This window comes from Pelmatolapia mariae, linkage group LG20, assembly GCF_036321145.2.
Source record: "Pelmatolapia mariae isolate MD_Pm_ZW linkage group LG20, Pm_UMD_F_2, whole genome shotgun sequence".
Taxonomy (NCBI): Eukaryota; Metazoa; Chordata; class Actinopteri; order Cichliformes; family Cichlidae; genus Pelmatolapia; species Pelmatolapia mariae.
In genome coordinates this window covers 25988092-26004831 of record NC_086244.1, presented here as the reverse complement: position 1 = coordinate 26004831, position 16740 = coordinate 25988092, and the positions used below count along the sequence as shown (strand labels likewise).

General features: G+C 41.0%; 2 protein-coding genes across 2 annotated transcripts; both read left to right on the top strand.

The window, feature by feature from the left end:
* Nucleotides 1-2241: 2241 nt before the first annotated feature.
* Nucleotides 2242-4778, top strand: hoxc11a (homeobox C11a). The gene is made up of 2 exons (XM_063464439.1): nt 2242-3112; nt 4546-4778. Exons 1-2 carry the CDS (start codon nt 2242-2244, stop codon nt 4776-4778), a joined length of 1104 nt encoding a protein of 367 aa, XP_063320509.1.
* A 7211-nt stretch (nt 4779-11989) lies between these two features.
* Nucleotides 11990-14840, top strand: hoxc10a (homeobox C10a). The gene is made up of 3 exons (XM_063464396.1): nt 11990-12665; nt 14118-14129; nt 14563-14840. The coding sequence occupies exons 1-3, from the start codon at nt 11990-11992 to the stop codon at nt 14838-14840; spliced, it is 966 nt and encodes a 321-aa protein (XP_063320466.1).
* The last annotated feature ends 1900 nt before the right edge of the window (nt 14841-16740 follow it).

Genomic DNA, 16740 nt, shown 5'->3' with positions numbered 1-16740 from the left:
AAACTTTTATTCCGATATTCGTGGAACAAAAGACCAGATTTCTTAAATATTTCTTAAGTGCGTTTGCCGGCTCGAAGTAAAAACAAAAACAAAAAAACAAACATAAATAAAAAATCAAACTAAAATTAATCTCACTGCCTCTTTGTAGAAAGGTTGCACAATATCCACTTCCTGAAATGCAGATTCCTCTCATTCTCAGCGTTTATGGTTTTCTATGGAACAAAGGGATTTAGCGTTACTACAGCCATTCGCAGTTTTATGGTGGACGTAGAGAGGATTTTAGTGGTCAAATTCAAGTGCTGTGTCTGGACAGCTGTCTGCTTTCTTTGTACTTGGATTCAGGATGCATCATGTGAGGCAACCTTTTGTCTGTAGGGGTAGTAAACAAGCTAATGCCATTGCCACGTTTTCACAAATTCGCCTGCAGTGGAATCTCACTTCCAATGCTTGGGGTCGGATGATGTTGCTTCTTCTTCCCATTGCTGTCGGGAATCACCGAAGTCACTAACTTTCTTTGAAATTATATATGTATAGCAACACAGGTGTCCCCTAAGATACTGCAACAGAACGATATTGTGTTATTGGAAAATTGGGTAATAATTTGAGAGTCTATTGCAGCGTTTAGGAAGCAGCCTATAATCATAAACAATGGGCCATCATATTAATTTCACCTTGAGATAGTATCAGTTAGTCTATAAAGATTCTGAGATGGCCCTCAACAGTACAATTAAAAGTTTACAATGACGCAGGAAATCACACGCAGGCGCATCTTTTCTCCAAACAATTCATTTTATTGGAATTTTTTTAAAGTTCGAGGAACACGTCCCTGTCTGTCACGCACAGATGAATGTCGACATCCTGGTGAAAATAAAATAATCAGAGCAGCTTGGACCATCAGCTGGGACTTATTTAATTTTAGAGGGAAACGTCGGATGCACTCCTACTACTCGGTCAATAGGCCTTTAAGTAGCGCAGCGCATTAGTGAAAAGACTAATACTTGCTCTGCTCTGCATCTTATAGATACTTATAGAAGGATTTTCATGCCAATAAAGTCCAACCACACCTTTTCCAAACTTATAAATCAGAACATTTTGAAAGTGTAAGCTATTCAACACATTGAATATTCTGAGGAGTGCTGCCAATAACCACTCCAAACTGGAGTAATACTAAAGCCAGTCATTTGAGGTACTAATTATTTGTGTGTGTGTGTGTGTGTGTGTGTGTGTGTGTGTGTGTGTGTGTGTGTGTGTGTGTGTGTGTGTGTGTGTGTTTTTATATATATTGGGGCACATTTTTGGTCTGGGTTAGATGCATGGCCCATGGTCCTGCAGGGATTCCAGGATCAAGGTCTTGAATTGTCTGATTGTCTTCTATGAACTCTGTCACTATCCAGAGTCAAATGGAATAATTAGTGTGGACCGAATAACTTGCTCAACCAACATGCTTCACCTTGCAGTGTAATTACGGTTTCCTTCCCCGTTTTTCATTTGATGAACCTTAAATAACCGAACGGCAAAGTAATGCAATAGGCTGCTGCATAATTTTAAAAACATAACCATGAATGATTCACACATCTGTTTATTAATCACGATTTTATGTGCAGCGAACTCGGATAAGCACTTACGAGTGGAAATGCATCAAAAATAAATAATAGCTCATAATCTTCTTAAAAAGCGTAAAAAGACGAGTCATTTGCTGTGATTTGTGCAACTTTTTATAAATACTGAAGCGCTGACTGAGCTCATGGGGCTGCTTTTTAACGGGCTTATGCTTTATATGGGCTATATTCTCTGTGATTGCTAATCACTATCCTCCTTTCTTTTGTGTTGTGTGCAAGATCAGTATTCATAATTTGCAATTCATTGGTCAACACTTTTACATTGCTATTAATCCAGTAGTACTCACTCGTGAGAGTGAGCGTAATTATTGCAATGATAATATTAATTGTAATAATCTTACCTGTAAAACGCCATAACACTATGAAAAGTATGCCATTGAGTGGACTCTGCAGTTTGTGCTATGCCTTTTTAAGGAGCTGTAGCTGTTTAGCTAGCCTACCAGCAGCCCATAAACATAAACATGCACAGCACATATCTTTCTAATTGTCATAAGCCAACAAACAGGAATCTGTTACTGGTTTTCTTAGTGGTCCCGTGGTGTTTGGAAATTATTCGTTTGAACCTCCTCGATCTTACCTAAAGCCAACCACTCCTACACATCCAACTCTTCCAAATTGATATATGACAATATCTACTTTCGATCACGTGTCTGCGGGGCGACTTAGACGGATTGCGCGTCATCTCGCCTTCCCAAATTTTTCCCTTCTGCTGCAGCTCCTATCCAAAACATCTATCTATAGTACGGAGCACGAGAGAGAGAGAAAGATGTTTAACTCGGTGAATCTGGGCAACTTCTGCTCCCAGACGCGCAAAGACCGGACATCCGAGTTTGGGGACAGGACGGGCTGTGCGTCCAATATCTACCTCCCCAGCTGCACCTACTACGTCCCCGAGTTTTCTGCCGTCTCCTCGTTTCTTCCACAGGCCCCTTCCAGACAAATCAGCTACCCCTATTCCACAAATCTGTCTCAAGTGCAGCCGGTACGGGAAGTTTCATACGGCTTGGACCCTGCTAGTAAATGGCACCACAGAAGCAACTATGCGTCGTGCTACTCGGGAGAGGATCTGGTGCATAGAGACTGTCTTCCACCATCCACCATGACAGAAATGCTTATGAAGAACGAGAGTGTGTACAGCCACCACCATCACCATCACACCCATCCGGGCTCCAATCACCCTTCCACAGGTTTTTATTCCGGCGTGGGGAAAAACAATGTCCTCCCGCAAGGTTTCGATCGCTTTTTTGAGACGGCGTACTGCAGCAGCACGGACAATCAGTCAGACAGTTGTTTACAAAAGGGCGAAGGGGGGAAGCTGGAAAGCGACTCCCAACAGCAGCAGCAACAGCAACAGCAGCCCACAGCGTCTGTACCCGGAGCCGCGGAGCAGGAAAAAGACCCAGAAGATGAGGAGGAACATACAAATTCAGGCTCATGTACGTCTTCCTCTGCAACAACCAAGGACGGCAACGCCAGCAAGAGCAGCCACTCGAGTAGGTATACCGAGCTGTAAAATGGGGGAAGGTTAAGGGGACTAGCCCGGTGTTTTGTCGGTCAGATTTTATGTGGAGTTTTATAAGCATTCAAACGATTTTATTATAACCCTACAAAGCTCTTTCTTGCAACGAGAAGAATTTTTACGATGGGAAAGCGCTTTGAAAAAAAGGGGATGTTATACACAGACGCCTCTATGGTGAGAGTCTGTGAAATTTTTAAGAGAGAGCTATTGTGACAAATGTTAACTTTGATCATGAACTTGCGTTGGGCATTTTAAGGGATTTTCTCGTTGGGCTGTCGAGAGTAAAAACCAATTGGGCAGAACATTGCTTTTGGCGTCTTGTGAATTTTCTTTTAGTACAGGGTTTGCTCGCAAAAGACATGCTGCGAAGAGTATTACACACTTTACGGTTAAATGCGTGCGATCTATCTATCTATCTATCTATCTATCTATCTATCTATCTATCTATCTATCTATCTATCTATCTATCTATCTATCTATCTATCTGATGATAGATTAGAAGCGTTTCCTTCATTTACGAGCACACTTAATCGTGTTTTCCCTTGTATGTGGAGATTGCATAGGTTGCACATTATTCCACTTCCCCACAATCCGCTGGAAAAAGCTTAAATTCATTAATGTGCATGTTTCCTTCCGCACATTAGGCTTCTTTTCTCCTAATGATTTGCATGAGGTCGCCTGTCATTTCTATTAATGACTAACTTCATCTAAAAAAATAAAATAAAAAAATCTAAAAATGGATTTTGTTTTTAAAAGGAAATTTTTAGAGATTTGGTGCTTGTGTTCAAAACATATTTAGCCTCACGTGCATTGTTTTAGCTCAGCTAGGGAACAAACACAAGCTGAGACCCGTGTTTAGCCCTCTTTCACACACACATAAAAAACAATAAAAAACACACACATTTCCCTGGTCACCTGTTTGATAAGACGTTACAGGGCCACAGAGGTCTTGGTATAGCATTGCAGGCAAGGGCAGTGCATTTAAACCCACTGCCAAAAGATTGTGTAAATTGTTAGTTTAGCTCCAGGGGAATGTGGCGCACATAATGCGGTGAAATACTTTTGTTGTTGTATATTTATAACAGATAAACACGTACTTAAAGGCTGTAAGTTGATATTATTTACTCCAAGCGATTCGGATATTTAACACTCTTTATGGTTGGTTTATCTGATAGCTTCAGCCAGTTCACTAGATGAATGCTGACTGAAATTTTATCAGTACTAATGCCACTGAAACTGAATTCTTAGCATCTGGCAAGTCTGTCGCCTCTTCAGCACTTAAGCTTCCTGTGACCCCCTTTAAAAACGCATTGCTGTTGCTGTTAATTAATGTAACACCGCTGATAATTTTCCGTGACAGCTCGACTTTATTTTGAATTTTATTTTTCACTTTTATTTCTTCTCCAGGCGCTCCTCGAACAAGGAAGAAGCGGTGTCCATATTCCAAGTTTCAGATTCGAGAGCTGGAGCGGGAATTCTTCTTTAACGTTTACATCAACAAAGAGAAAAGGCTTCAACTTTCCCGAATGTTAAACCTCACCGACCGCCAGGTTAAAATTTGGTTTCAGAATAGAAGAATGAAAGAGAAGAAGCTGAGCAGAGATCGCCTCCAGTACTTCTCTGGAAATCCCCTATTGTGAGCAGGAGCAGAGAGTGTCACAGTCTGGGACGGTGGCATTTAGGCCCCCTCTTATCTCACTGAGTTGTCACTGTGGGCATACCCATTTTCTAAGGCAGCCCACATCACCAACAGTGCAATGCTAAAGTGGACAGTGGCAGAAATAGGCCTGCATGGGATAAAAATCGCCATTTTCTTATAGCCCTACGGGCGGCGTTGAATTTCTAGCTGGTCCCCAGAAAAGGCCTACACGATTAGAATAATCATTTATATGCTGTTCTTGAATATGTCCCTCTATTTATCATGATTCTTCATTGTGTTTATTCTATTGTTCAAATATTTGTTAAAAACAATATGAAATATAACAAGCATTTTGAATCCTTTATTGCGCAGACAACTTTTAGCTCTTATCTCCAGCTCTGGTCTTTGTATATAGCTTATCCCCATCTAATTATTTCTTTACCGGAGTACGAACAAATTATAGGAAATCTTTAATTAAGCTGCATATTTCGCCATTGAGAACTGTGACGTCCAATCTGTGAAAAAAAGTATATCCCCCTGTACAGAGTAGCCTATGCAATGTGCTATCATGACTGTAAATAACCGTATGTTGAATTTCCTTTCCGCTATCCCTGCTGCTATTTTTTCAGTACAGTGCCCATTCAACTCTAACAGCTTTAACGCCAACACTTGTTAAATTATTTGCTTAAAACGTTGCTGCTTTCGATTCCAGAGAGGAGGAGCAGATTGTCGGCCTGTGTATCATTAACATAATACCTATGAAATAAACAGAAAACCTATAGGCAAATCACAATGACTTTGTGCTGTTTGTCTTTTTAATTACTACCCTTACCAGTGGTTCTGTGTGCATTTATTCGTAACAGGCGCAATATTTGTTACTTTGTCTTGGTCGTGAGTCAAAACCTTTTGGAAATACCAACTGCTCATAAATGTGTGTATAACCTAACGCTGCTGACTTGAACACATAACATGTGCACACTTTAAACCTCTGTTAATTGCCAGCTCACGAGTCTACACGCATTTGGTGCGGTGGATTTGGTGGCGATTGGGAAAATAAGAAATAGTGTCTAGGGGCTACACTTGAGGGCTTTTTGACAATTTTAAGGTTACACCGGTGTAAAAAGGATTATGTTTGAATTTTAGCACAACTGTTAGAAAAAAGAAAAGAGAGGTAAAGCTCAGATCTTAGAAATGTAGAGAAGAAGGGTTCAATGATAACCTCTTTTAGTGCCCACTAAATGGAATCGCCACTCTTGTAGTCTAGACACTGCCATAAAGACACAGGCACTAAATGCCTATTTTTTTCTCTTAATTGCACCGTCTGTTCGGGGGAAATGGCGTTCACTTCCGCAGTAAATAGTAAACAAGCAGGACTACATGTCCGAAGAACATTGCAAAGAGGTTTCGACGTGAACTCGGTCTATGTCTGTCTCATGTCTGTGAAACATATATCCCCCTGCATTGAGCAGACTATGCTAAACTGCTATATATATATTTGCGGGTGTGTGGCTTATGTGAGCTCATGTGTGTTTAGTTTGTGTGCGTGTTCGCTAAACATATGCGCATGATGATTGCACGTGTGCATTAAGTACAATTTATAATTAAATGTAGTCTTTGAACTTCCATAATGTCAAGGCCTTCACCTTTAACCCGATGCAATAAAGTGGAATCAAGGAGCCCCTTTAGCCCGGAAATGTGTGCAGCGGCGGAATGGGCCAATAAGAGTGAGTGGGAACAGAAAATGGAATGTGTACAGAGAACAACTTTGACCCCTCGCATTAAACTACAGCAGGTAACTTTGCCAGCTTTAGCACGTCCAGTAAATACACTTTATTGTCCTTGTAAAATGTATACGTTTTCACGCATGAGGCGTTTTAAAACATTTTGGTGTAAACTGTAGATCTGGATTTGTATTCTCTAAGAAAAGAAAACGTGCTGGTGTGTGGCTGTCCCAGTGTATTTGTCGTAATGGGAGGTTCTGTAAGTGCAAACATGACGGTTTGTGAGTGCGTGGGTGTGTGGTCCTTGTGAGTCAGTCTACCCTTTGATTCTTGACTTAACAAAAGACTGCACGGGCTGTTCTGGTCAACAGAAATATTACAGCACCGTTTGCATGTTGTTGTGTTTCCTCCCATTGGTGTAATTTTGGTTATATTCGGAAATAAGGTTTTTCTTCAAGTTAAAAACGGTTTAAAGTGGGAAAAAGGGTGGGGGGAGTAAAAGAGATGACCGGCGCTTTTTTGTGCATCTCTTTAGAAAGTCATGTATTTTATCTGCATGAAGTGAAATCAGACTTAATCTGCCCGTCTTAGTATATCATCAGGGATGACAGGGGGCTGTTCTGACTCAAGAAAGACGAAGCACGCTAGCCGACCAGATCAAGGCTATACCAGCCCCTCTTCGCCACACCCACCAACCTTGGCCCTGGGACAGTGACGTGGTAATTTGTAGGTTTCTCAAACACCCAACGTCACTAACAGAGAGTGCTGCAGAGTCTCCTGCAGATGTTGTCTCTCAGCCACACGGGGGCCAGGACTCTCCCGGCCTCTGAACTGTTTTGTTTCCTCAACGGGATCTTGAAAACGTTTCCTGATATAGATGCCTCGGTGACATCACTGTAGTATTATTAGTTGTAATAGTAGCAGACATCAGTTTTGGCGATGTGTGACAGAAGGACAGTCCACTGTGCTGGAATGCGGCTCTTGCCATGCGCCAGTCTGGCTTGTGCACTTGGGTGTTGCGGTGAAGAAAAACATGGCGGTTTGTTTCATTTAGAGCAGAGGAAAGAGAATTGAGACGATGTAACCTGGGTCCATTATTATGCACGAGGAAAATTATTTAATTCGCCTACATAATAAGTAATATTTTTGTGCCAGAAAACTGGTAATGAGATCATGTTTTTATTTATTCTGCACAAAAACTAAATTATAAAATAACACCGGGTAGAGGGTGTCTTCGTCTTGTGCGTGTGTTTGTGTGTGTGTCTTTTCCCCTCATAAACTTAGAAAAAAGAAAACATTTCACACCAGTAAAAAACTAAAAAGTTAATAAAAAATTTAAATACAGGGGAAAACTGTTACATTTTCCTTTTTTGGTTCATTTTTTTCTTCCATTTTGTTACAAATTTAAGGCAGCCATTTGCTTTTTTTTTTGCTGTTTTCATCTATAAACTGTTCTGACTTTAAATTTGCTTTATTTTTCTTGTAAGTATACTTGGCGGTATTTTGTTACCCGCCTCCTGCAAATTCTAATCAAGTGATTATAGGCTATTGAATGCTTTTATACTACGATGTTGTACTTACATCTCAGCACCTAACCGGTTCTATTGGGCCATAAAACAGTTCGTCGCTGTAAAACGAGCCCCTATTGCTGCAACCAACTAGCTTGCAAAGCGCCTTCATTTACATTAGCGCTTTTGTAGGCTGCCATTTATGGATTGTTGTCACCAAAATTGGTTTTGGTAAAACTTATCGAAAGTTTAAATCCCATGCACATGGCATCTGGTGTAAGGTATTCGGTAAAAGGTAATAATGTAATCCTGCTGTACTTTGACGGTGGTTATCGCTTTGCTATTTAATTAAGCGCTTGCGTGATCCTGGCACCATAAATTTGAAGTTAGGCACGGAGTGGACAACAGCATGAAAGAGCTCACAAAGCACAGCCTGCCTACTTGCAACTGGAAAGATATTTTAAAGTGGCCGCCAGGAGCAAATTAGTTATGTCGCCCCAGTGGCTCCTGATTAGTGCAGGAAACCCGCTACCATGTAGGCTGTCTCGCAGCATTCAACACCCATACCTGCTGGTATTATCATAACAACCTCCAGGTTTGCAATAATTTATACGATAATTTAGTGTTGGTTGCTGGCTGAAATTTAGACAAGTGTAAAGACCATGGTAAAAAACAAAACAAAAAACAGTGCCAGTAAAGTGCGTGTGTGTGTTTGGTGGGGGGCAGCTTTTTCTTCAAAATGTTTAGCCAGACGACAAAGCTGGCTTTAGGCGTCTTGCAAAAAAGAAAAAATTTGAAAAAAAAGAAAAAGGAAAAAATCCTGAAATTTTCAGGGACCACTTATTGGGAAATAAGGTGGTTCTCGCGTTTCCATGGGAGAAATGGATCTGTATAAACAAACAACATTCTGTTATGGAAGCAGAGAAGAATGAATGCCCATTGAAAGTTTTCCTCAGTTTCTTTTTAAGAAAAGCATAAATGTGGGGATAATAACCCTGCTACATAGCTATGCTTTAACTACCGCAATCTTTGGGCTCTACAGCAAGTAGTTCACAACAGTTAGCTTCCCTCACTTCTAGCTTATGATAATCACAGTCACGCAAATCTGATTGTTTCAAGTGGAGCTCTTCTGCCATCATGTGCAGGGTCAATGTGCATTCTGTTGTAGGAAAAAATAAAACAACAAAAAAACAATCAAGTCATACGCTCGTGTTTTTTATGTTATTATAGCCTCAAACACAATTTCCATGACTGGTTTGTGAAATCACTGCACATTTTCCATGCTGCTGGCAGCTCTGCAACAGCACATTACTGTCCCATCTGTGACACCCCAGCACACATTTTGGGTACTACCATAACAACAGGCGTTGTGTCATTTTACTTTATCATTTCAGACATATCACTCCAGTATGCACTCTTCTGCAATGCCAGGTTTGTGAGGTTTCTTTGTGTCTTTTGTGAAATGCGTCTGTTATTAAATCTAACTAGTGCGCATATAATTTGCTTTTACTCGTGACTGTTTCAGGCTTTGTGCTGAGTCGCTGTTAGCCTGCGGGCTAGGTGGGAATGTGTCATAAAGCATTTTTGTGCGTGTTTGTCAGTGGTGTGACTTTGTGAAATGAGCTGACAATATAACGTGTAGGTATTGTGTCCTTCTATGAAGCAAAAACCTGCCTTTGTTGCACAATTTTTAGGTGTGAAAATGGGCTACATTTCTATTCATTCTCTATATTGTCTATATTGTCTCCTCACTGCTAAACACCAGGGTATTGTTTATGCTGTGGTGTTTGATGAACACGTTCACTACAGTAATGTATCCACACAGCCAAGAGTTTTGTCTTGCACCAGTGTAATTTTTCTTCATGATTACGGCGCGTGTTTGGAAAAAAAAAACACAAGACAACCATCATTTACTCTGAGTATTTATTTCACCTACATTGACTATGTGTGTGTGTGTGTGTGTGTGTGTGTGTGTGTGTGTGTGTGTGTGTGTGTGTAAAAACAAAAGGTTTTATATCACCTTGACGCACAACCATTTTATATACATTACACACATAACCAAAAGCGCAAAGTGATACAAAATATGTTGCCCTTGCCTTTGGAAATGATTCTGAACTGGAAACACAGCCTCGCGTGCATTTGCTCTCACAGAGTAAACAAGCAGGCTAACCCTCTCCGTGGTTAAAGCATTTTAACAAACATTTTAAAGCGTTTAAACATAGCCTGCTTTAGCAGCCAAGTTTTACAGTTGCTGAAATACAAAATATGCTGAGGTCTAACTCGTTTTAGCCAGCTTTTTTTATGTTAACGAGGAAAATTCAACAACATTAACCAGTCTAGCTAAACTACGGTTTAGTTTCAATCGAGTGGGTATAAAATATAACGCTGTTGTTCTTCTGACTTTTAGTGTAGGCTTAAAATTACGTGATATGAAAGTTGCACAACAGCCTACATTTATCTTTGTTTTATATCCGTTTTATTCTACTTTGTTGAATAAAACGGCATGTTTTTTTCCCCATGTTTTTATGCTTTTTACATGATAACTGTTATTATAATTTAGACATTATCTAATTAGCTTTGAGGACAGAAGAAACAAAATCACATTAAAAAAACTTTCTGTGCGTAAACACTTTCAAAGCTCGTATTTTGAATAGAGGAAATTATTTTCAAATACTTGTTTCCACTGCTACTCTGCGTGTGAAATAATGATGACAATAATAATGGTAATAAAAAACAAAGCAAAACAACAAACAAAAAACAGTTAAAGTACTAATAATAACACACCCAAATATGTGCAAAGGAATTGAAACATTTATAGAAATACTATATGTGCTCAAGTAAGCAAATACCTATTTATTAGGCTATATATATACGTAAAAGACACTTAATATAATTCTGTACACCACAACATAAATATCCTTGTAGGCCATCCATTTGCAATTTCCCCGTACAGTTGAACCCATTATAAGGCGACACCCCGTTAAACAGCTAAGTGCTGCTTCGTTGGGTATTTCAGTCTACTTAAAGTTGACCAATTGCTTTAAAAAGATGTGGCATTATTATTATGATTAGTCTAATGAATTCTGGTGCATTTCAGCTGGAGCACAATGGTAATACAAAAACAAATCCAAATTAATAATCAGAGAATCCAAATTATGGTGGTAATGCTACAAAATCAGTAAAAGTCTTTTCCCAAAAGATGACAGTTTTATATTAAGCAGGTCAAAAGAAAAAAGGCAAAAAAAGCAAAAAGCAAAAAATTACTGGCCAATTACTTTTTGGGCTGCTCCACACATTCATCTGTACTATTTCTTTAAATTTCCAACCGTAAAAAAATGTCCTCATTCCTGCTGAGGCTTTGTTTAAGAAAACAACACATCTTCTTACCCGCTTACAGCTTTTCTCGCTAAACCTGTAACAACAACAAAGCGGTTGGAGTTTTAAAAAGAAGCAAACAAAAAGAAAATACACAAATTGTACCATTTGGATCAAATCCAGGCGGCTTCATCTCCACAGCATAAGCTCCGAGGCGAAAAGAAACTCGAGGCATGGCTGAGTTAATTTGCTTTGAAGCATCTAAAGGTTTGTGCTAAACTAGAAATAAAACATCCAAAAGCCACGTAGTAAGAGCCTTTAAAATCACTGCAGCAAGAGCTGCCGTCCTTTGTTCTTCCTGGTATGGGCCTGCTGGTCTCACCCCCAGATGGTCACTAGGTGGCGCTCTTGCTCTACCAAAAACCCCTTACTCTTCCCAACTTGACCGCGCTGACGTCACATCAGTCTGGAGCATCAAGGCCACTTCCACGCAGCTATTGGTCTGAAACTCACATGACATGTCTCCGAGCATCCATAATTATGTTACTGATATTTTTGCACCCCCCTCCAAAAGATGTCAGCATCCTACTGTCATTTTTCTCCCGGAGAATCCCGTAGTTTAGACCAGTGGAACACACCAAACGATTACTGTGTTGCCAAATGCAAAAATGTCATGTCCGAATAACATAGCTCCCGGTAACTTCCTCATGGATTCCTTAATGGGAGGATCATCTTCCTTCAGGGGTGAGAGTTATTCCAGCAACCCCGGAATGTACATCCACTCAGCTGCAGAGTACGGATATTCAGTGATGAGAAACAGTGGGAAGGTTGGACTGTCTTCACTCTCGAAGGGAGACGAGATTCTTACTCCGGGCGGTGTGTCGCTCAGCGGCTTCCAGGATGAGGCCTACCTGTCAACACAACTGGCCACATGGACCCCAGGCTCCAAAACCTCCAGGGACGAGCAACCTGTTGCCCAGTGTTTACAACCCTGCTCATTTCCAATGGGTAGCGTCAAAGAGGAGGCGTTTTGTTGCCTCTACCAGGATGACAGCAATAAGGGGAAACAGACAACAGAGTCAGCCACTTACATCCGGCTTGGGGACAATAGCTGCCGGCCTCAGCAAACTGCCTCCTCTTCCAGCGGATGTTTCCAGGTGTACAGCGGAGAGAGGCCGCCACAGGATGGTCGGCAGTTCCCCTCCAGTTTCTCTCTGACCCACTTGGCGACATCTGTTGAACCATCAGCAGAATCGACAATAAGTCGCAGCAAAGCGAAGGAGACAGCGAGAGAGGTTTCCAAAACAGAGGAGAGTCAGAGCAGGAAGGAAGAGAAGGCCAAGAGTGACAGCTGCACAGATATCTCGGACGGGGAATTAAAAGGTAGAATGCTAATTTACGCCCACCCCCACCTCATCCCCCACCCCCAACTTTAACTCAGACACGTGCATATGTGTCAGTACAATGCTCACGCGCACACGCAGGCGGTTTGTTGACGGTGTTACTAAAAGGATTGCACAGATGCAATAATTAATAACTTTAATGTAGCGTTGTGTTTGATATCAGTCATATGGTCTGTATGGGGATTTGATAGCCTGGCCTAGGAGGGGTACGGTGCTCGTGGCATTTAACACCTTTCCATTAATGTGACAACGTGAGATGGGCAGTTATCATTAGAATAAACACGCCCCCCCCGCTCTCTCTTTCATACAAGCTCTGGTTATTTATTGAAAGAAGTAACAGCACCATTTCATACCTCAAAACTGGCATTGAGCCAGTATTAAATTGTTGTCTCCAAAGTTTTAAACTTTTCGACCCAAATTCTAGTCTTGTCAGCGTATCGAGGATATAATAACAATAATAATAACAACAATAATAATAATGATAATAATAATAATAATAATAATAATAATAATAATAATAATAATAATAATTATTATAATAATAATAATAATAATTATAAAAATAAAAATATACAGAATGTAAGCTAATGAAAGGCCACTAATTTTACGGTGTACGTAAAACATTTAAATTAAAAGAACACGTTGGACAATACTTTTTCAGGAAAGAAAGCTGACACGTTATATTTGACAAAATATGCAGAGGTAAATTAATTCTGTAAGACCACAATCTGTTGATCGTTTTTTTTGTATTTCTAGTTATTATTATTATCATTATTATTAGTAGTAGTATTAGTAGTTATAGCAATAGCAGCAGCATTAGTATTAGTAGTATTAGTCGTAGTGGCACTGGTATAACACCCGTAATGAATCTTAAAGTTATTACATATTTTTCATTAGCTTATTTAAAGTGAATTTCACCTTGTTATTTATAGATGAAGATCAACACTATGCTTTTATTTTTAATTTAATTGGACAATGTTGTAGGGTTGTAGGGGGAGAGAGAGAGAGAGAGAGAGAGAGAGAGAGAGAGTGTGTGTGTGTGTGTGTGGGTGGGTGTGTGTGTGTGTGTGTGTGTGTGTGGGTGGGTGTGTTTGTCTGTGTGTTTGCGCGTGTTTGTGAGAATTAAATTACGGAATTAAATGTTTTGGTAATGATTAAACGTAGGGCACACAGCGACTGTTCACATTAGGGTAATTATTAAAATAATCTGCCTGTGTTTATACGTGTGTGGCGTGGGGGGGAGGGAGGGGGGGGGCGTTATTCCCTAGAGTCTGCGAGCTAATCAAGAAATTAAGTGAGTGTGCAGAGCAGCAGTGTGATTTTTCCCACTGCTGGTACTTCGATGCGTTGTTTCTTTGTCCTTTCCCCCCCTAAATCTGGTATCATGCTGCAGAGACCGCCTCTTGTTTTAAGATGAAGCTAAAAAAATAAATAAATAAAAAAAATATCTGGCTCCGGTGTGCAAAGGTAATAAAATTTTATGGGAGTCTGAGGTCCAACATAGACAAAGGAAGTGCCTGCACACCCTCGTTTGATTCGATCTAATTATAGTTGTACATCTTACAGAAGCAATTTGCAAGCAGTAGGAGTTGTTAGAAAAGGTGCGATGCTCGATGTAGTTCATTTGTTCGAGTAAGAGCGGAGGTGAAGCACCCAGGTGAAGCTGTTCTCTTAAACTACTAATTTGGATTTCTTTGAACGGTATTGAATGTGCATTTAGAAGATGTGGGCGTGTACCTAGCATCTACTGTACTGATCAACGCCTTGAAGATCTCCGCGCAAAATGTCGGGATTTGGCCGCCTGTTTGCTCACTGTCCTATTTCTCTCGCTCCGATAGATGATTTGTCCGCGGAAAAGACAACGGAAAGCTGGTTAAAAGCCAAAAGTGGAAGGAAGAAGCGCTGTCCCTACACAAAGCATCAGACGCTGGAGCTGGAAAAGGAGTTCTTGTTCAACATGTATCTGTCTCGGGAGCGCCGCCTGGAGATCAGCCGGAGTATCAACCTGACCGACAGACAGGTCAAGATCTGGTTCCAAAACAGACGCATGAAGCTCAAGAAGCTCAACAGGGAGAGCCGAGAAAGGGAACAGAGTGCAGTCTACAACTACTCCTGAGCAGATATTTAACAAAAAAACAAACCCACCCACACACACACACACACACACACACACATGTCTGGTTTGCTATCCTCGTGGGGACATCCCATTGACATAATGCTTTCCCTAGCCCCTTACCCTAACCCTAACCATTAAAAATGAATGCCTAACCCTAACCCTTACCCTAAACCTAACCATAACCTAATTGTAACCCTGACAGTAAAACCGCATTTTGAGTGTGAAAATTGCTTTCAACCCCGAGGGGACCTGGATTTTGGTCCCCACGGTGCAGAAAGTCCCCACCAGGATAGTAAAAGTCAGATTTTGGTCCCCACCAGGATAGTACGAACCCGTACACACACACACACACACACACACACACACACACACACACACACACACATCATGCATCACATCCATTACATCCGAATCACGCACATAGACAGCCCAGGCAAAGATATCAACAGACATGCATGTGTCTATGAATGATACATCCAGCAATTATTTAGTGATCTTTCTCCTTATGTGCACACTAAGCACACGTGCACACATCGTGCCTTCCTATATGAACGATCTAAACGCTGCAACTTGCAGACCAGACCTGAGTTTTCCAGGTAAACAGTTGTAGCGACACTGGAACAGTAAGGTGCTATTAGCTTGTAATTTTAATTGTAATATAACATGAACCAAAGGAAAGGAGGAGGCGACATTCACGCAGTCTATAAATAACTAGTGGCATGTAAGCGGTTTCATTTTGCTGAGCTTCAATGAATGAAATGCCACTTGTGCTGCTGCTTCTTCCTTGGTGTGTAATGTGCATGCGCGCGATGATATTAAACTATGTCATGGCGAACGATTCCAAAACAATAAAAAAGAAAGAAAGGAGGGCGAATTAGATAAAAAGCTATTTCCAACTTTGTCCTTCCCCTAGCATAGTAATGAAAATGAGAGGGAGGGAGAGACACTGCGGATGAGAGAAGGAGATCATGGCAGTTTTAATAGAAGTGAGAGACCATAACGTTGATTTAAATATTATCCAGGTGACCACAGTAAGTCAAGGTCATAAAATTCTAATGTCAGGTTCGCCCTGGAAAGCGTTGGGGGTGGATTTTATGATCTGCAAATATAATGTGCTGCAGCAGTAAAGATGCGTTTAAAGGTGTGTGTGGAGGAGGGCTAATCCACACAGCAGAGACTGCAGTGTGCAGGACCCAGCCGAGAGGCGCTGGGCTGGCAGGAGCAGGCGCCTCCACCCCGGGGATAGTGGAGCTTCATGGGCGCAGGAGATAAGGAGGATGGTGGATAAAGGGACAGCGACCGCGACGGCTCCAGTGACAATAATAACAAGCGTCACGGCAAACACGTGGATAACAAAGCGCATCTGGAAGGCGTCTACCGAAGGCAAGTGAAGGTAGGACCCGGTTTTACGTAATATTTTTATTTCCTGTTTCGGGAAGTGTGGCGCATCTGTCAGAGAAGTTTGCCTGACAGCTCATTTGGCACGCACGGTGCACGCCTGCTCGCGTCCGTAGTTTGAATGAAGTTGTTTCAGCGTGCTGCTGATTGCTACTCAGTTTCTTTCTCGAATCACGATGCTGGTTGCTGATTGTTTTTTTGTTTGTTTGTTTGTTTTTTGGATTAGCTCTGGAGATTTGCTGGACTGGATTTACTTAACGAATGGACTAAATTTACGCTGCGCTGACACAATAATATTTATGAATTTAGAAGAGTAGCAAAATTACATGGATGCGGTTTTTGAGACTATACAATTAAAAGTCATGGCACATCTAATGTGTCTACAGGCAGTGTAAAAAGCAGCATGATTGCAGACCACAGTGTGTATCATACTCGCCTTTTCCCTTAGTGCTGGATAGTGTTAATCCCCACTTGGCTTTTCATGCATTGTCCTTTCCATGGA